This window comes from Moschus berezovskii, chromosome 5 (genome assembly GCF_049115385.1).
Source record: "Moschus berezovskii isolate FMDL1 chromosome 5, NW_MosBer_1.0, whole genome shotgun sequence".
In the NCBI taxonomy this organism is placed as follows: Eukaryota; Metazoa; Chordata; class Mammalia; order Artiodactyla; family Moschidae; genus Moschus; species Moschus berezovskii.
Window position 1 is genome coordinate 109,153,743 of NC_142464.1, and position 21,882 is coordinate 109,175,624.

Consider the following 21,882-nt stretch of genomic DNA (forward strand, 5'->3'; position numbering starts at 1 on the left):
GCTATAGAGAGCTCTGAATTACAGAGTACAACCTTGCAAAGACATTACTAGCATATTTAAGGTAAAAAATCCACCATGGAGTGGTTGCTAAACAGGACTACTCCATTTTTAATTTCCTTCTTTTGAAAAAAATCTATCTTCTGGTGAGGATAAAAAGGTTTATAAAGCTTCTACTATATAAGATGGAAACAGGAATCATTTTCAAGCTTTTAAACAAACAGATACATTTACCAACTTCACTAATAACTCAGTTTACTTTTTTCTTTTAAATTTTATATTTCTATATTGTTTCATTTGATCTAAAATCAACAATAAAAATAAAGTAGTTAAACTGTATCTATGTATAGAGCAACATAAGGTAGATCTATTCATGTTTTCTCTTGTAAAAGTAATTATCACTGAATGGGTAAAAAGTCCTTGGTAACAGGAATTTTCTTTTCATAAATAATGAAAGGGAAACCAGTGAAGTTGAAGAAAACATCCCCCAAAGTAGCCTGAAGAAATAATTGACAAAAAGTAAGATAAATAGTATCAACTATACCAGAATATACACAGCTCCAACTTACAAACAGTCCAAACCAAAGAGTTAAAATTTGTAAACTAGTACAGCCACTATGGAGAACAGTGTAGAGATTCATCAAAAAATTGGAAATAGAACTGCCATATGATCCAGCAATCGCACTCCTGGGCATACACACCGAGGAAACCAGAATTGAAAGAGACACATGTATTTGAAAGAAACACGTGTATTCCAATGTTCACTGCAGCACTGTTTATAATAGCCAGGACATGGAAGCAACCTAGATGTCTATCTGCAGACGAATGGATAAGAAAGCTTTGGTACATATACACAATGGAGTATTATTCAGCCATTAAAAATACATTTGAATCAGTTCTAATGAGGTGGACGAAACTGGAGCCTATTATACAGAGTGAAGTAAGCCAGAAAGAAAAACACCAATACAGTATACTAACGCATATATATGGAATTTAGAAAGATGCAAATGATAACCCTGTATACGAGACAGCAAAAGAGACACAGATGTATAGAACAGTCTTTGGGACTCTATGGGAGAGGGTGAGGGTGGGATGATTTGGGAGAATGGCATTGAAACACGTATGTTGTCATATGTGAAACGAATCACTAGCTCAGGGTCAATGCATGTTATAGGATGCTCGGGGCTGGCATGCGGGGATGACCCAGAGGGAGGATAAAGGGAGGAGGGAGGTGGGAGGGGGGTTCAGGAGGGGGAACTTATGTAAACCCGGGGCAAATTCATATCAATGTATGGCAAAACCAACCAATATAATATTGTAAAATAAAAAAAAATAAAAAAAAAATTTGTAAATGACCATCCGTGCTTCATTCTACCAATGTAACATAAACTCAGCATTGTCACAACCGTATTTCCTCATTTCCATCCCTGTGAAAAGTCCATCATCTCCTCTATAAACTAACAACACACAATCCAAAACGAAGTAACAGAAATAGTTTTATTTACATTACCAAAAACAATATTTAGGAATAAATTTAAGAACAAGAAGGAAAGTTCTTTACAATGGACACTTATAAAACATTGCTGAGAGAAAATACCAGGACCCAAATAAGTAGAAAGCTGTATACTCATGCGCTGGATGACTCAATGTTGTTAAGATGCCAGTTCTCCCCATATTTATCTACGGGTTCAATGTACTTCCCAATCAATATCTCAGCAGGCTTTTTCTGTTTTCAATAATCGACATGAAGATTACTAATTTATGTGGAAGTTTAGAGGACCTAGAATAGTCAAAATAATTTTGAAAAGGAAGAACAAACTTGGAGAACTTATATGATTCTATTTCAAGACTTTAAAGATATGGAAATCAAAACTGAAGCAGCACTGGCTTCAGGACAGACACATTAATGGAGCAGAATTGAGAAGACTTCCAGATATATAGTTACACAATCGACAAAGAGTCCTAGCACAGGTGCATATCTGTACTGGAAAAACAAATAAACCTTACTTCCAGCCATATATAAAAATTAACTTAAAATGTATCACAGACTTTAACGTAAGAGTTAAAAATGTGAAACTCTTAGAAGAAACCAGGAGAAGATAACTGTGAATGCAGGTTAACTAAGATTTCTTAAATATGAGGCAACACCCATGAAATATTTCAAAAGTGCTAAATTGGACTTCATCACATTTAAAACTTTTGGTCTTCAAAGATACTACCAAGAAAAGAAAAGACCTCTCAAGACTAAGAGAACATACTTAGGACGTATCCGGAATATCTAAAGAACTAGAGCAATTCCAATGAAACCAACAAAGCTATCAAATACTGGACACAGAGATTTGAACCAAAGTTGAGACACAGACAGCAAACAGGAATATGAAAAAAGCTTGAAATAATTTAGAAAAAAGTAAATTAAAAAAAAACTATATACTATTACACACTCAAATATCTAAAATTAAGGCTAACACCACCAACTGTTTTTGAGACTATAAAACAAATTCTCATTACATAGCTGATGTGAATGCAAAGTGGGACAGCCACTTTAGAAAATAGTTTGGCAGTTTCTCATAAAGTTAAACATACATTTACCATATGAATCAGCAATTCCACTGCTTGGTTACCACCCCAAAGAAATGAAAATGTATGTCCACACAAAGACTTGTTTTATACACATGTTCCTAGTACTTTATTCATTATAGTTAAATAAACACCATCAACTGATGAATGGATAAACAACTGTAGGATATTTAAACAATGAAATACTATCCAGTATTAAAAAAGAACTTCAGATACATCCAATAACATAGAGAAATACTAAAGCCAGATACACGAAACTACGTAATTTAGGAGTCTAGTTTATGTAATTCTAGAATTAGCAAAACCAAACCAGATCAGTGGTTACTAGGGTAACGGGTGATGAGAGGGGACTGAATATAAAATGGAACAAGAAAACTTTTAGATGGATCAGTTCAGTCAGTTCAGTCAGTCGTGTCCGACTCTTTGTGACCCCATGGACTGCAGCACACCAGGCTTCCCTGTCCATCACCAATTCCTGGAGCATGCTCAAACTCACGTCCACAGAATAGGGGAAGTCATCCAACCATCTCATCCTCTGTCTTTCCCTTCTCCTCCTGCCTTCAATCTTTCCCAGCATCAGATTTAGATGGATGGAACATTCCCTATCATGATTATGGTGGTGACTGCACAACCACAAATATTTACCTAAACTCAAACCCAGCACTTAAAATGGATACATTTTAATATACACAAATTATACCTCAATACTGCTGGCAAAAAAAAAACCCATATTTCATAATCTCTTTAGGTGAAATGAAACCATTAGTATTTCCTTGAGTCTATATAATAACTCTACATAAACAAGCCATGAGAAAGATAATTTTGAGTCATAAATGAAAACTCAGAATGATCTAGCTTGATCTATTCATTTTATAGAATATTCATCAATGTTTCTGAAGAAGTTGATATTTAGAAAGGTTATGCCCCTTATGGGTAACCTGAGTTTTGACTCAGGGCAATGTCCCATTCTAGTTAACCTTGTTTTCATAGACATATGTCGCTGAATTCTCAAAATAATCCCTAGAGGTGCTCGGTTATGTGTGTATTATCCCTGTTATAGATGAGACAAAATCAGGCAGAAATATGAGGAAGGTTGATTTAGCTGCATATCTGAGGTTATTGATATTTTTCCCGGCAATCTTGATTCCAGCTTGTGCTTCTTCCAGCCCAGCGTTCCTCATGATGTACTCTGCATATAAGTTAAATAAGCAAGGTGACCGGAGAAGGCAATGGCAAGCCACTCCAGTACTCTTGCCTAGAAAATCCCATGGATGGAGGAACCTGGTAGGCTGCAGTCCCTGGGGTCGCTAAGGGTCGGACACGACTGAGCAACTTCACTTTCACTTTTCACTTTCACACATTGGAGAAGGAAATGGCAACCCACTCCAGTGTTCTTGCCTGGAGAATCCCAGGGACGGGGGACCCTGGTGGGCTTCTGTCTATGGGGTCACACAGAGTCGGACACGACTGAAGTGACACAGCAGCAGCAGCAAGCAAGGTGACAATATACAGCCTTGACGTACTCCTTTTCCTATTTGGAACCAGTCTGTTGTTCCATGTACAGTTCTGACTGTTGCTTCCTGACCTGCATACAGGTTTCTCAAAGAGGCAGGTCAGGTGGTCTGGTATTCCCATCTCTTTCAGAATGTTCCACAGTTTATTGTGATCCACACAGTCAAAGGCTTTGGCATAGTCAATGAAGCAGAAATAGATGTTTTTCTGGAACTCTCTTGCTTTCTCCATGAGTTGGTGATGGACAGGGAGGCCTGGCGTGCTGTGATTCATGGGGTCGCAGAGAGTCGGACACGACTAAGCGACTGAACTGAACTGAACTGAATTTAGCTGCATTAATTCTCTCATTACAAAATTACACTACTGTGTAACTAAATATTATCTCAGTATCACAATCAGATTGATTAACCAAATAAAATAATGAAACCTAAAATAAAAATTATATTACATAGCTCAGACAAACTATGTTTAGACGAGCTATGTTTAGACGAACGCATAGAAAGAGTTAACTGTGGAATATTTAAGCTCGAGTCTATAAATTAGAAGCATTAATTTAATATTGTTCCTTAATATTAAATAAAATATTGAACAACTCTGCAAAATATTCCTAGATTTTAATTATTTAAGTTCTGTATAACCTATAAACTGAGGGCACATCTTATGGAAGTTAGTACAACAACTTCAATTTAAGTCATGACTTTTCAATATAATTTTCTTCAGTAAATTAAATTTAGTGTATTCTAGTATATCTATTTATTCTCATAGGCTTAAGAATTTATAACTGCTGGGTTCTACATTATAAAATACATAGATAATGTGCTGTGAAATTGAAATAACCAGATATGATATTTTCTGGCTAAATTTTACATGCAAATATCACCACAGCATTGAATGTTTAGTATGTAACAATAATGTGAAAAGAACTATTAGAAGCCTGTGGGTTCACATTCTTTCAGAATGGGAAAGTGAAAGTGAAGTCACTCGGTCGTGACCGACTCTTTGCGACCCCGTGGACTGTATCCCACCAGGCTCCTCTGTACATGGGATTCTCCATGCAAGAATACTGGAGTAGGTTGCCATTTTCTTCTCCAGGGGATCTTTCCAACCCAGGGATCGAACCCAGCTCTCCCGCATTGCAGGCAGACGCTTTAACCTTTGAGCCACCAGGGAAGCTCAGAATAATTAGTACACATTAAAAAAATTACACAAACTATAAAAATTGCACTCTTACACAATTATATGTTATTAATATACAATAAGTTTTCTTAGTAGATTACTAGGTGAGAAAAGCCAAAAATAGGAAATCTAAACTATAAAATGTATTCTCTGACCTGAAAGTATGTAATGTAACTTCTCTGTACTTAGGTTTCCTTAGTAAAATACCAAGTGTTTGCACCTGTGCTTTCTATATACACCTTACAGAGATAGGCATAGAGAGAGTGACTCGAGTTCCATGCACATAAAGAGGAAATGTGTGGGGTGCCAACATTCAGCAGAGGCGTGTTTGAATTATTAAACTGTTTGAATATTAAAATGAAATACTTAAATATAAATTTCATTGTTTTTATGATATTTTCATAATATTTTCAAGTATTTTATCTGCTAAAGACTGTCATTCAAGAAATTATATCATAAAAAGCACCAACCTTAATGAAAAGCAGCATATTACCTTTATATAAATAACATAAAGAGCAATCAGTTGGATACATTCATTCTTTCCTAATTTCTTTTAGTGGCTCAGAACGGGAGTGGGGGTAGGGGCGGGAGGGAAGACTCACCTTTGCCTGCAGGCTGAGGTACTGCAAATCCAGGCAATAAAAAGGGTGCCCCTGTGGTAATACCAGCTGGTTTTAGTTCATTGACACCATATGTTGTTAGGGAAGTTATCAGATTAACCAGATCTTTCAAGGCATCTTTGGATTCTGCCTCTTTTGCTTGTTCCAATCTAGGAAAAGTATGATTTAGCAAATATGTTTTCTCTTATGTTGAATTTTAAAATTTAATACAGAAAGAAAAATTCAATTTTATATGCAACAAATAAATGTACAGACTACTAGAAGAAGTTTCTTCTTATATTTTTTCCTATATAAACACATGATATCTTTATAAAGACACAAATTTAATTATGAGATATGATGGTGTATTTGAAAAAAATTATGCCAATAGAACACCTGATAAATGTTGGTTCTGCCATTAATAGTATTATTTTAGGCAAATCACTAATCTTTGGTAGAAAGTGTCTTAATATAAAAGGATTAGATTAAATATCTCTTAAGTTCCCTAAGGCTCTAAGGTTATAAGTTTCACTGTTTACAACCAAAAACCTTATTAACCGTTTCTTTCCTAAGACGTTTTCTCCACTAATAATTTTAAAAAGTGAATTATAGGGGAAGATTTGTAAGACTTTATCTGCATTTCATTAATTAACTCAAATCCTGGCATTACAGTACATTTAAATAAAGTTCTGAGAGTCTAACAATTTTTTAAAACAAACTTTATACCTTTAAACTTGTCTTTTCTTAATGTGAAAAGTTTTGTTTTAATAATATTTTTATACTATACATAGAATGCTGTAACCTGTTTTTTTCATTAATTAGTGTTATGCACATGCTTCTCCATGTTAGTATAAACTCACCGTAGTGAAAGTGAGTGAAGTGAAGTCGCTCAGTCGTGTCCAACTCTTTGCGACCCAATGGACTGTAGCTTACCAGGCTCCTCAGTCCATGGAATTTTCCAGGCAAGAGTACTGGAGTGGGTTGCCTTTTCCTTCTCCAGGGGATCTTCCCAACCCAGGGATTGAATCCAGGTCTCCTGCACTGCAGGCAGATGCTTTACCATCTGAGCCACCAGGGAAGTTCAAACTGAAAGTCACTCAGTCGTGTCCAACTCTTTGAGACCCCAAGTACTATGCAGTCCATGGAATTCTCCAGGCCAGAATACTGGAGTGGGCAGCCTTTCCCTTCGCCAGGGGATCTTCCTAACCCAGGGATCGAACCCAGGTCTCTCACATTGCGGGCAGATTCTTTACCAGCTGAGCCACAAGGGAGACCAACTCACCATAGATACGCTTTTTAATGGCCATGGAGAATCAACCACAGATGTGGAGAGTGGGACAGATAGTAGCTATCAGAGTTCAGGAGCACTAACATAAGGCAACGGCACCCCACTCCAGTACTCTTGCCTGGAAAATCCCATGGACGGAGGAGCCTGGTAGGCTGCAGTCCATGGGGTCGCGAAGAGTCGGACACGACTGAGCGCCTTCACTTTCACTTTTCACTTTCATGCATTGGAGAAGGAAATGGCAACCCACTCCAGTGTTCTGGTCTGGAGAATCCCAGGGACGGGGAAGACTGGTAGTCTTCCATCTATGGGGTCGCACAGAGTCGGACATGACTGAAGCAATGTAGCAGCAGCAGCAGCAGCAGCAACATACATAAAAGTTTGTCTGCACTTAGAATTGTATCTTTAGGATCAATAAACATACATGAAATTATTGCAACAAGTTACCAACATTTTTAAGACTCTTGAATTCTCAAAGGACATCATCAATTAGTAATGTTAAATATCTATTTCATAAACTTTCACATGTCTTCATTTGTAAATTAGGATATATGTGCAAAATTATATTTTTTGGGGTTGCCTACTATTAAGTAACAGCAGCTAGGTCACACTGGTGTTAGAACTTAAAAGTTTACAAAACAGTTGTGGTTTATAGTAAATCAAACAACTTAAAACTAATTAATGGCCTGGGAATGACTAGCATGAATATCCTCTTCCTAATAAACTTGTAACCAGCTGTTTTTCCAGTATATGCAAGCAATATCTGGGATGAAAAAGGTGGCTATTAAAACACTTTTACATTGACTACTATGTTTTATATATACATTTTCAGATCTCATTCATTCTGCAAAATTATTCTTGCTACTAACTGTATTAATAGCTTGAAAGCATTGATATTACCATTAAGGAAAACCAAAAATATAATTAAGCACAAAGAGTTTACACTTCAGGAAGATGTTAATTAGTTCATCCAAACTCTTCTCCCTCAGCTAAGGAAGAGCAGATTTCTTCTTCACATTTAACCACTGACTCCACGTGTGCAACCTACATTTTCCAGTTTAACTCTAAATTCACTCTTTGTACTCTCTTGACAGAAAGAAAAGGAATAAAAAGAAGTGATTAAAGCTAAGAGTATAAAGTATACCTTACATAAGTGATTGGCTGATTTCTTTTTCCCTATAACCTCAAACTACTTTGCTTCCTTTGATGAGAAGACTGAGCAGACAATTAAAATACATTCTTATATTGTGGGGTTTTACCTAAGCAAGAGATCACAAAGGAAATTATATCCTTGCCATATCCGAAAATCATCCAGAAGAGTTTGGGAAACATCACTGGAATCTTTGAGGAAACAAGAAAGCCCAGCAAACATCTCAACAATTTCTAGGGGAGACAGGTCATCTGACTGCTGCATATTCTGAACACACGTAGATAAACATTCTTTTTCTGTAAAAACAAAGAAAATAAAGAACTGAATAAATATGTGTGTGTGTGTGTATAACTTACATCAATGGCTTAAGAAAACTTCATTCTTAACGTATTTAAGGAAACATTAAATTTTAGTATATTTATAAAATATGGTAAGATAAATGGTACACATTCTGAAAGCAAATATAAGATTCAAATTGACTAGGGAAGCTCTACGTCTAAGTAGTAAACAAACAGTAATATAGGAAGTGTTGAAAATCAGTTGACATTTATAATAGTTTTTACATCATATTTAGAAGCTTTATTACTAAAAAAGATGATTGCCTGCTGCCAAATGATATTTTTGATCTTTATATTAATATAATAAAAAATGGAGAAAAATTTTAAAACTCTCCTCTAAGTTTAAGAAGAAAAATCTATTTAGTTAAAAGTTCAAATTAGAGTGAATCTAGACTATTAAGATACAGAAATACTTCAGGAAATAAAATTCTCAAATTTTTGTCTATATTATATATGTACTAGTTTAAAACACAGTTACATCCCATGACTTCTGGGATGGAGGCATTTCAAAGACTTTTCGCCTCTTATCTTTTAAAAAATTTATTTGTATTAAGAAATCCAGGGTCATATAACAATAACTAAGAAGATTTAACACAGGAACAGAGGTAAGAAACATTGAATGACTGATGGACTTTAGGTAAATGAATAGATGCACTAAAAGCTACTTTGAAAGATTTTTCAATTTGTGTGTGTGTACATATATACGTAAGTGGACTATTTGAGATGCTACAACTGTCTATTTCTCTTATTAACCCATTTTAAGGGATAGTTGACACATATTTATACATATGAGCTAAAAAATGGACAATTTCTTTTCAGTGCTGATAAAGAATCTACTTAATTTTATTCATGCCTCATTGGACAGATTATCTGTCTACTTATGAAATATCTTCAGAAAGAGTTTGAACTATAGCATCTCAAAAAATCAGCAAATGAGGAAGGAAGAAGAGGCAATGAGCTGGAATTTGCATTATTATTACAACTTATCATTTACTTAAAGGTAAGGTTATTTTAACTCTCCTGGATATCCATTATTGGGAACATGAGCCTTTTTTATATTTGAAATGCTTCACAAATAATTTTTTTCTCCTGGCAAATATAGTTCTTCATTTAAGATAGAATCTTTGGAGAACTGAACAAGAAAAACAAATTTGCCATCATATGAGGAGAGAAAGACGGAGAAAATTCACAGCATCTAGAATGAATACTTTACGAGATATTCACCGTGAATATACTTCACCACGTTGACACTGAGACCGTGACGGGATATGGTCATAAGGACTTCTCCCGCACTCTTCCTCCAAGGCAGGTTATAGGGAGGGCACCAAGAGGTTATTGCACTGAATAAAAGCTGGAGATCGTCTTTCTGAGCCAGCTCCTCGGCCGGAGAAACAAAACTGCAGAGTTTCACTAAGATCTAAAGAACAAAGAAAATGTGTACATAAATGAATGAATGATTGGGGGAAAGGCAGGGGCTAGAAAAGGACTAGATCTGATTATTTAAAACTCTGCAAGTTCAGGGTCAGTGTTGAGTGCTATCATTAAAGTCACAATGATGAGAGCTCTAAGTTAGGCAACATTAAAAAAGACACCTATAATTTACAAGTATGTTATGGTAAGACAGTTAACCACCTCTACTTTTATCAGCTTATTTATTTTTAAGTTACATGTTTACCATCTTCACTTCACCATGGTGGTTTTGTTTTGTTTTGGGGGTACTGTTTTGCCCTACCCTGAAATGGAATAAATCAACAGTAACTTTCAAGGTCAACATTCCAGTTTTAGAACATTAATTCTTAGTTTGCCATAGATGAAATGTATAAAAAGGACACTTTTAGGGAGACAAGAAAATAAAAACATGTCTTTAAAAGTAAAAGTATTTTCAATTTTTTCCAACTTCTATACAAGTAGAAGGGGACATTATAATAATAGTCATCTTAATTCAGAATTATTAATTATGTCTAGTAGCCAAAAATCTTCTAAAGCATGACTCAACACTTCTTAAACTCTGGAATGAAAACTTATTCCTTACCTATGGTTTGGAAAATACACATTGCACAACCATTTATGGCATTAAAGGCCTGCTACTTGGGGAATAAAGCTATGGTTTCTGCCCTCCAAAAACCTTTCTTCTTCTAATCTCAATTTGGTGGCAGAAAAAGTTAACCTTCCTTCTTTGTGCTATATTTTCTCATCTAAATTTTTTAAAAATATATAAAATAAATAAAATAAAACTGGAGTATTTTAACATCTGGGGGAAATTATTATATAGAAAAAGTATTTGAAGTATCATGTTTCTTCTGAGAAAGCTAAGTCTGCCTTTTCCTATTTCCTTCAGTGCAAAATTTCACTCAAATACAAGAATTTCTAATTCATAGCTGACATGTATCAGGGAAAAAAAAGATTAAGAATTCAGTGAACACCAAAATATTTATAAACTCTATTAAGTGCAGTCATTCCCCCTTCCCAACAAAAGAAATGCCTAGAGACATTGCTGAATACCAAATTTTTATTAATACAAGCAATATATGTACCTCTTCCCACATGTATTAAATGTAACAAAAAGGTATATGAAAATAAAGATAACTGCAGCAAAAAAATACATATATATTCACATATATATATATATATACACACCCATAAGAGTCTATCGTTGATTATACTTTTCACTGGTTTTCACATGCCCATATGTGATTAGAGGGACAGATGTCATTTCTCTAATTTGTAACATAAAACAAACCTGAAAATAAAATCTTTTTTTCCAAGTCAAATCCTTGTGCTCAAAAATAAGTTGGATTTAATTCCTTGCTGTTGACCCTTAAGATAACTAATTCTTAATCTTCCAAGTCAAAAGAATTCTTACAAATAATCTAGTATTAATAACCTTCTCATTTTACGCAGGAGAAAACTGAGGAATCTACTCATTCCTCTTCAGCCCCTATTTGTAGGGATTCTGTTACAATGTCCAGCCAAGTGTGGCAGAGCAGTAATTGGCCACACCAATGCAAATACAAAGCAAACAGAAAAAAACCTACATGAAGCACTACCAACTGCTAAGGGCCCAGGAAACCATCTGTCACAAAATATAAACATAGGGATTTTATCTATAATAAACACTATGCATTCTGAAAACATTTAATAAGTTTGTATCCGTTGGGTTTTTTAGACAAAATGATGAAAATGATGTTTGGACCGTGATAACAAATGAAAAAAGCTAAGTTGATGCACTGCAGGAACCCTGGACTAGACGGTAGGAGAGCAGGGTTCTGATCACTGCCGGGCACCAGGAGTGGAACAGTCATGACGATAAGTTTCCGTAAGTGTAAATGAAGCGTGCCACTTAAATTCTCTATTGCATTCCGTTTGGCCTTTAATATTCCTTTAACACCCAATGATTCCAATATGCTAAACTGAGTCCTACATTCAGTTCAAAGTCAGCACCCACTGCTTTCAGATATAGAAAAAAATTAAGTTTAAGAAGAAATCTTTGCTACTTAGTTACCAGCTTCCATTTATTGTCTAAGGTGTTACTTCTTCAGAGGGACTTTTCTGAAATAGGGCTCTAGTCTGATCAGCAGACTAACCCACTCTCTTCATCAGCCATGTCTTAAAACAGCTTTCATTCCTATGTGGTTTACTCTTTTACTTCTTCCCATTGCCATTCTCTTCCATTCTAGTTGAGAGGGTTAGATAAATCTGAGTTCTAATCCCATTTCTGCCATTCCCTCACACTATTATTTTGGAGGAAAACAAAAGCTCTGAAGTCACGGAAGGTCTTGCAAATGATCACAAGATAGGGATGTTAACCGCTAGCACAGAAGTATTTAATACATCAAGTGTTCAATAAATATTCATTGAATTAGCATTTTATTGATAATCCTGTCTTTTCATTTCTGTCTTACCCTCCCTCTCCCCCATCTTCACTGCTGTGTGGGGCTCAGTCGCACAGATGAGTCTGACTCTTTGCGATCTCGTGGAATATACACCACAGGGCCCCTTTCCCCACTGGGTTTTCCAGGCAAGGATACTGGAGCAGGCAGCCATGTCCTTCTCCAGGGAATCTCCCCTACCGAGAGATCGAACCCTTGTCTCTTGCAATTGGCATGTGTATTCTTCACAGCTGAGTCACTTAGGAAACCTAGTGGTAAAAGACTCCACCTGCCAAAGCAGAAGACATAAGAGACCTGAGTTTGATCCCTGGGTTGGGCAGATCCCCTGGAGGAGGGCATGGTAACCCACTCCAGTATTCCTGCCTGGAAAATCCCATGACAAGGAGCCTGGCGGACTACCGACCATGGGGCTGCAAAGAGTCAAACACACTGAAGCAACTCAGCACACACAGACCTCAGCGAAGTCGAGTCATTCTTGCAGCAACAACTCCAGTAACACAGGGGCCAGCATCACCTGTGCCCTGCTCGGCTGCACCTGATGCAGATACAGTGTCCTCCCTGTCCTCTCTTCCTGCTCTCATCAATGCTGAAAGTGGTGGAAGCAACAGCAGAAATCAAACTTACTTATCAGAAAAATAAATGTTTGCATTTTAGGTCTGCTATGTCTAAAGCAGAGAAGCACAGCTTTCGGTATTATTTCATTGACTCTTCCCCCAAATCCTTTAGCTAGGTATTATTTTCATTTTAGAGATGAGAAACTGGCATCTTATTTCATAAAATGGGACTCAAGCAGGTGTGAGTCTTCTAAATTGAGGCATAAAAACATATTAACAATTTAACCCTCTTAATCATTTTTATGGACACAGTGTTAACTACATGCACACTATCATGCAAAACATCTGTAGGACATTTTCCTCCCGCAGAACTGACCTCTGGATCCCCTGGAAAACAACTCTCTTTTCTCTCACCTCCCAGCCCCAGGCAACCAACACTCTACTTTTAAAAGTCTGACCTCTTAACTTATAAATAAAATCATGCAGCATTTATCTTTTTATGTCAAAAGTATATTTTTAAATGCCATATTTCCCATGGATAGATTATACTGTAAATGTTTATAGTTTGTTTTGAAATTTTTCTCCCAAGAATGGATATCAAATGATGACAATATTTCCAGACTAGCTAACAAAGGTTCACTTACTCTGCAAATGCAATTATTAAAAGAAGAGTGACCACAGTGGGAAAGAAGGTTCACAGACAGGGAGCAGAAAGGGTGGCAGCAGCCACTAAAATAAACTGTCTTTTCTAAGTTAAATACTTACTGGCTAAGGAATTCCTATATTTAGACAGCAACAAGACAGAATTTCTTGACACGAGAAGAAATATTACCCCCAAATTAATAGCATTGTTAATAAAAGTGTTCTTTATTTTAGAGATGTTTTTACGATATGAAAGGTCATCTTAATGATAGAATCTGTTCAGAATAACAAACCTGTGAATCCCTTGCCCAAATATTCCTCAAAAGAAATGGGCAGATTCAAGAAATATGCCAGTTAGGTGAAATAAAGTCATTTTATAATAAATAGCAAGAAACACTATAGAAAATGGGACAGGCAGAAGATCTACTTAAGGAGTGTACCTGTTACATCTGAAATAAGGTGGTCTAGATGAACAGACACACAGCACCTTTCATACCTGTACAAAAACTTTCTGGAGTAGTCCCCGACGTTCTGCTAGAGGTAGCTCATTCTGTGCACCTCCAACTGCCTCAGGCACATGTGGAAGGTCAAAAAACAGATATAAACATTTAACCAGGGTGGAAGGCACTGACATTGTTGTCATGCAGTCCACGGTTTTCTGGAAAACAAATGGATAAATAAAGTGAGTGAACAGAGAGACATAACTGTACTATGAAAGCGAAAGGCACTCAGTTGTGTCTGACTCTTTGCGACCCCATGGACTGTAGCCCGCCAGGCTCCTCTGTCCATGGAATTCTCCAGGCCAGAATTCTGGAGTGGGTTGCCATTCCTTTCTCCAGGGAATCTTCCCAACCCAGGGATTGAAACCTGTTCTCCCGCATTGCAGGCGGATTCTTTACCATCTGAGCTACCAGGGAAGCCAAAAACTGTACTTGGTACAGCTAAATAAGCTCACAAATTTTAAGCCAGAAAATTATACTTCAAAATACCTTTTCAAATGCCTGAAAAAATATTTAAAAGATTCCATGAATGACAAATACTCATTTCCTATCTGGACAAATTTACTTTAAATCAAATATTGAGAACTTTGTTACCGACTAAGGTATCTATTAAGTTGACTATTAAGAGGCAGCATGTTCCAGAGAACATAAGCTCCAAGATTTAGAAAAAAGAAACTTAAACATAAACTTGGGCAAACTAATTTTGTTAGGCCTCATCTTTCTCTCCTATAAAATCTATATAATGGTATATATTGCTTAGGCTTAATATGAGGTTTATGTAACAAATGCAAAGACACATTAATGTACTAAACCATGTATTAGTTCCTTTACTATTACTTTTATTTTATTCTCATTGCAGATTCTTAGGTTGGAAGGGCACTTGAAGGATATATCCATCACTGACACAGGAAATTTGTGCATTACTTTCAAAGATTGCTAGAGGAAGAAATTTTAGACCTTATGGTGAACATTTCAGTATTGTTAAGAAGTATGGGGGGAAAAAGAAGCATGCTATAAAAATTATCAAAATCTTTCCATGGTACAATCTGAAGTAAGTTTTTCCATGTTGGAGAACAACAGGCTAGCATCATGTGTTGATTAGTCTATTAACTTTTTTATTAAACATTTCCTGAACGCATAGCATTTGTCAGTCAGTCTTTTGGGAACTTGGTGTGAAATGATGAAGGAAGCCTGCCTTTCACAAGGCTGTAGTCTACCAGCAGAAACAAGTTCATCAATAACTATGATTTACTCTCTTGAGTGTAACAATGGTAGTATATTCAGGCTAATAAAATAAGGGAATAATCAACACTGCCAAGAGTGGCATGAAGGACAGGAATTAAAACAAGAGGGGAAAGGTCACCTGGAAGATACACAGAAGGTAAGGCCATTTTGCACAATATGTTTCAGGAACCGGAGTCCAAAACTGCTGACTCCTGAAAAACCACAATAATGTCTACTCTTTAATGTGTGTTTATTATATAACAGGCTTAAGGCTAAGCACTTTAAATACATGCTCTCATCTGTTTTTCAAGTCAACCTTACAAGATAGATTTTATTACGGTATGAGCCTTCATTTACAAGGAAGGCTCATTACTTACATATCCTGCCCTGGGTTAGGGAGCTCATTAAGCAGTCCCCAAGTGGGTATATGCTCATTGCCCCCTGCAGGTGGGCACCGGAAACCTAGTGAAGTGTTCCAAACAAAGGAGTAATAAAACCAGATTTCAGAAAATCAGCTGCTGGTAGTACAGATTATAGATTAAAGAGCAGGAAAGCAAGAGTACTTGGAAACTAGTACAGAAAACCCCACAAGATAGATGGGGCCAGAGCTCCCGCAGTAGCCGGCTGAGGGGAGGAGCGCGCCTAAGGAACAATCCTGGCCACAATCTGGCTGGCCCCTTTCGATGCGTCCACCATCACTTCCCTCCTCCAACACTCCAAAGTCCTCTGCTGTTCTTACCTATCTTTTATTGTTTCCAGACACCCCATGTCTCCATCTGACCCTCAGCTTAAACGTCTGTTCATGCCTGAAACTGAAGTCCTCGTCTTCCCTCCACTTTCCCCTGCAGAACTCACAACTCCCACAGTTCCCTTTTCACACGACTACATACAGCCCCTTGTTGCATTTCACGGTACTAGCTTCATCCACTTCATCTCTGCCATCTACCTGTTGACTCAGGACCATGTTTTAGTCGTCTCTGTAACTTACTGCTGCTAACAGAAAACGGGATGCAAACCAAAATGTCAGCTCAAAATGCAACACTGAATTTTCCTTCAAAATGTCTCTTTTGTCAGTGAGATTATTACTGGCTGTCCCTTTGTATCAAGTAAAATGACATCACTTTTCATCTTATGACAACACAGATTGAAAGTACAACTGGATATCCAAACTGGTAACTGGCAACACTTGTAAAATTTTTCTTAGGTGATTCTTTTCTTCTGATTCTTTTCTTATGCTTATAAATTGGTCTGTTCACGTGTGCACGTGTAAGTTAATACACATTTACTGACTTTCTACCATGTTCTAGGTGTTACGGTAGAGCACAGTCCATGCTCACAATTGAGAAAGAAAAACGGAACATCTACAGAAAATATGAATAAAACTTACATATATCCCAATTAAACACTATTATTTTACATGTTATGCTTAGCCCAACCACATTTTGGTACAGCAATGTAGAGTCACGTATAGCTAGCTATCATCAATAGCAAGCAGAATTGGTATTTTGATAGCCATCTAATATGGCCACAGATACATGAAAACAACGGTCTACTTACTTCAGGACCATATGAAAGATTAATTAGTACTCAGGGGGAATAAACATCTCCCCTTGCGCAGAACTGAGATATCCTGGGATATGGGCCTTCTATGCTAAACTAAGGTAAAACTCGGATAGCCTTAGGTAAATCAGGACAAATTGAGCCTTATTCCTTTTCTGCTTTAAAAAACAAATCATAACACAATATTATAAACCAACTGTACTCTAACATAAAATAAACAAAAAACAAAACAAAAATCCAGCAAACAAAGAAGGAAACAGGGTATTCCAAAAGAAAAACATTCAAGTGGGCTGGTAATTATTCCATTGGGCTAGTAATTGGTTTCAGGACATCGTTACCAAGAAACGTGCACTGTTTCTCCCATGGCCTGTCATGGTAGTCTGATCGATGTCACACTTACTTTTGTGATCCATGAGGTATTTGAAAGCCCACTGTAATTTAGACAAAAGTCGTTCTCAAGATTGGTATGAACTTTGATAGGTAATTCTACTCCAGAGTTTAGAAGGTTGAATAAACTTCCTTCATCCCCCAAATATCACAGGTCCCAAATCAGCACATAAATGACTACGTGCCATATGTATCATGACAAATGCTTAAAGTTGATTTAAAGGGGAAAAAAAGCCAACTCTGGAATAAATCAAGTGGGAAGGTAATACATATTATTCTGAAAACAGCTAAGTGACCTTGGATGAATCTCAGATGACTCTTCTGAGCCAAAGTTTCCCTAACGTGGGTTACAGAAACTCTGGGCCGGGTCTGGGGAGCCAGAGTTCCTGGGCTCCTTCCATCCAGCTGCAGGGAGTTCACCTCTTTGCCCAGTGTGCTGTACAAATGGGACCACACACTCTAATGACAAAGACAGAAAACACTGTTCTAAGGTAAGCATTTCCTCATGTGTAAAATGGAAATGTTAACTTCCTTACAGAGATCTTGTGAGAAGCACAGAAAAATGTGCAAGGTGAAGGAGGAGAATACAATGATTATCATAAAATCTTACTTAGATATGATGATAAATTTAATTTGACAAAATCCCAAGAGGATAAAGAGAGATGCTTCAAACATGAAAAGCAAGATCTCACCTGACCAGAGGATGCTAACAAATTAATTGTTGTCAGAAGCATCCAACCTCTACTGGCTTCTTCACTCTGATTAATTTCCAAGAACTGGACTATGGCCCGACTTGCAGCCTCTATAAAACCAAAGAAAAATCATTAGGTCTCGGAGATAAATCACATGTAAGATATGTTAAAGAGAGCAATGTTTTATTGGTATATGCAGATATCATCATATTAGTATAGAAAAATAAAAGTCAACTGATACATTTTAAGAAAAAGTATGTTACAAATTAGTCAAAAAAAGTCATGGGAGAAGGGAAATTTGAGTTAAATTTGCCTGGAAAACAAGTACATGTCTGTCTGGAAAACAGAAGAAGGGAGAGAAGCAGAGATTAGGTATACTGCTTTAAAACCAAAGAGTGACCAGAGGAATGATCAAGATAAATAATTGTAATAACATAGGGTTCGTTCACATTCTAGAAGAGCATATGCTGAGAATATTGTCTAAAATTAATAGTAGTGATAGAAAGTGCCTATTTATGAAGGAAGGTAAGCTAAGGGGCTGTCTGCACTCGACTCTTTGGAAAGAGGGAGCGAATGTAGTTTCTTTAACGAAGTAGATGATGAAAGGATTATTTTAAAATGATTAATCTAGAGTGATGTGTGACAAACTAGAAGGGCAAAGAGATTGATGGGGGAAACAATTAGGAGGTTGGCTCAGTGAGACAAACAAGGGGTGACCTGAGCAGCTGACATTGCTGCTGCTGCTGCTGCTAAGTCACTTCAGTCGTGTCCGACTCTGTGTGACCCCATAGATGGAAGCCCACCAGGCTCCCCCGTCCCTGGGATTCTCCAGGCAAGAACACTGGAGTGGGTTGCCATTTCCTTCTCCAATGTGTGAAAGTGGAAAGTGAAAAGTGAAAGTGAAGTCGCTCAGTCGTGTCCGACCCTTAGCGACCCCACGGACTGCAGCCTACCAGGCTCCTCCATCCATGGGATTTTCTAGGCAATAGTACTGGAGTGGCTTGCCATTGCCTTCTCCGAGCTGACATTAGGAAGATGGAAACAATGAGGGAGTCATTCATAGAACTGTAGTGTTGGGAGAATCTCTGAAAGTCAATTTAGCTGATTATATTTTTAAGGATAAGGGAAAATGGATAAACCCCAAACCACACATTTAATTTTATCAGGATAAAGTTCATTAATTTTCATACTGATATACGAGATGAATTAAAGTCAGAAAACAAGTCCAATCTGTTCACTCTAAGCCATTGCTAAGTTACCAATGTATACTTAACATACGTCATAAAGATGTAGGATGCAGAATAAACAGAATTTAGATTAGGACTTCCCTGGTGGCTCAGATGGTAAAGCATCTGCCTACAGTGTGGGAGACCTGGGTTTGATCCCTGGGTCGGGAAGATCCCTGGAGAAGGAAATGGCAAAACACTCCAGTATTCCTGCCTGGAAAATCCCATCAATGGACGAGCCTGATAGGCTATATAGTCCATGGGGTAGCAAAAAGTCAGACACAACTGAGCGACTTCACTCACTCACAGATTACTTTAGAGGTATTGTTTTCTTCCATTTAAGACAATCAAGATAAAAGAGTTTTATTCAATAATGGAATAATATGAGACTTATGTATAAAACTGCACTCAGCATATTTCATCTTTATATACTCCCATTTGAAAGAACATTTTAAAGGGAAAATTTTTTTAGCTACTTATTTGTACTGACTCTTAACTGTTTAAGAAGGACTGTTTTAAATACTTGTAGATTTAATTCATTTCATCTTTACAAGAACCCAATAAGTTACTTTATATTCTTATACCCCTTGGTGGAGGCGGTTGTTTAGTCGCTAAGTCATGTCTGACTCTTGCGACCCCATGGACTGGGAACCTGTCAGGCTCCTCTGTTCATGGGATTCTCCAGGCAAGAATACTGGAGTGGGTAGCCATTCCCTTCTGCAGGGGATCTTCCCAACCCAGGATCGAACCTGTGTCACCTGCATTGCAGGAAGATTCTTTAACGACTGAGCTACCCCTTATGGCAACATAAATTGAGAAACGGAGAGGATAAGTAATTTGTCTAGTCAGGGACAGAACTTATATTCAAATCCAGGCTGTCTAGCTTGTAAAAGATAAAGACAGTGATAAAAAAATTTTATTGGAAAAGAGAAGTCAACTGAAGCCTGGCTTACTTCTGATATTCAGTATCTCATAAGTGCTGAAGTTACTGTATTCATGCTCACTGATTTAGTCTCTTGCCCCTCTCTAGAAAAGGGAGTCGACCCTTGGTTGCACTGTTTAGAGCCTGATGCCCTGTATGGAGCGCATTATTGACACTAAGTAGAAGCTCAATAAACATCTGTTAAATGAGTGAATAAACAACCCAGGAAGATCAAAGAAGGACACATGGAATCCAACTTCTCATGAACACTAGGAGGTTTGGATAATTTGGATTTGAAGGGGGAGTAATACATAAAAAGCAGCGTTCAAAGCTGATTAAATAGAGAAAGAAGAAAAACAAAAGAATACCACTGAGAAATCATTTAACCAATCATGATTCAAAGTAAAGATCACTCAGTTGTGTCCGACTCTTTGCAAGCCCATGGAATATACAGTCCATGGAATTCTCTAGGCCAGAATACTAGAGTGGGTAGCTTTTCCCTTCTCCAGGGGATCTTCCCAACCCAGGGATTGAATCCAGGTCTCCCGCATTGCAGGTGCATTCTTTACCAGCTGAGCCACAATGGAAGCCCAAGAATATTGGAGTGGGTAGCCTATCCCTTCTCCAGTGTATCTTCCTGACCCAGGAATTGAACCAGCGTCTCCTGCATTCCAAGTGGATTCTTTACCAACTGAGCTATCAGGGTTTAAGGTCATTGGTAAAAACTAACATGCAAATTTTTCCTGCAAGCCTACAGTGGACCCAGGCATCTGCTATTACATATAACAGGAGGAGTCTTTCCTTGATAGGAATTAAATGCTCATGTAAGTAAGACAGCTCCTTCCAAGTTGGCTAAAATTCTCAATCAAAAGCTGGCATGCTATGCTTTCATTTCCTAGGCTTCTTCAAAACTCGGCAACTTTGGTTTTAAATTGTGCAATTCTATTTCATAACTCAATATCTTAAAAAAAAAATACTTGCAGTGTTCAAATTGATTATTTCACAGTTAAACCAATGTAACAGATTTCTAGTTCATTAAAAAAAAAAAGAACACAGTGATTAGCAAACCAACTTGTCAACACTACCTATGTCTTTCACAGAGAGAGAAAAGATTTTGAAGAACTAAACCTACATTAAAAAAGGAAGTTATCTTCCTGGTACAGAATCTAGAAACCTACAGACAAGACACATTTTGAGTGACTCTGGATTCCACTTATATTACTTAACACTATTAACAATAAAAGAAGATTGGACAAATGTATTTTCACTGCACTTCAGTAAGCTGCCAATTACCAACAATGAATGCCAATGCTTATTTTGATATACAAAATACCAAAAATGTTTCTTGGTTTGAAACAGTTCCATATATCTGATTATTGGCATTTATAAGTGTGTGTGTGGTTTCCTTCATTTTCATTGACAATGAACATTAAGACATTCCTCAAGATACAAAAAGACAATGTATATACAAAAATGTTATGAAAGATTACAACAATTCAGTAGATTGCTGAATTGACTGAATGAGATACTAAATAGGAAAATAAATCTTGAAGAGGATCGAGGCAGTACAATTATTAATGGCATCCATTTAACAATTTTACCACTTTAATAATAACTGCTCTTTTTGAGAAAAAGGTGGTGAAGGTGAGTT

General features: G+C 37.1%; 1 protein-coding gene across 5 annotated transcripts in view; it reads right to left on the minus strand.

Moving 5' to 3' along the window:
• WDFY3 (WD repeat and FYVE domain containing 3) overlaps positions 1–21,882 on the minus strand; it is a 280,291-nt gene that overhangs the window by 141,191 nt on the left and 117,218 nt on the right. For all 5 annotated transcript variants that reach the window (XM_055434540.2, XM_055434541.2, XM_055434539.2 and 2 more), the window contains 5 exons: positions 18,084–18,193; positions 14,217–14,378; positions 9,859–10,051; positions 8,406–8,592; positions 5,865–6,031 (listed from right to left, as the gene is read on the minus strand). In XM_055434540.2, the coding sequence (XP_055290515.2) occupies positions 5,865–6,031; positions 8,406–8,592; positions 9,859–10,051; positions 14,217–14,378; positions 18,084–18,193 (819 nt within the window). The remainder of the gene's footprint in view (positions 1–5,864; positions 6,032–8,405; positions 8,593–9,858; positions 10,052–14,216; positions 14,379–18,083; positions 18,194–21,882) is intronic.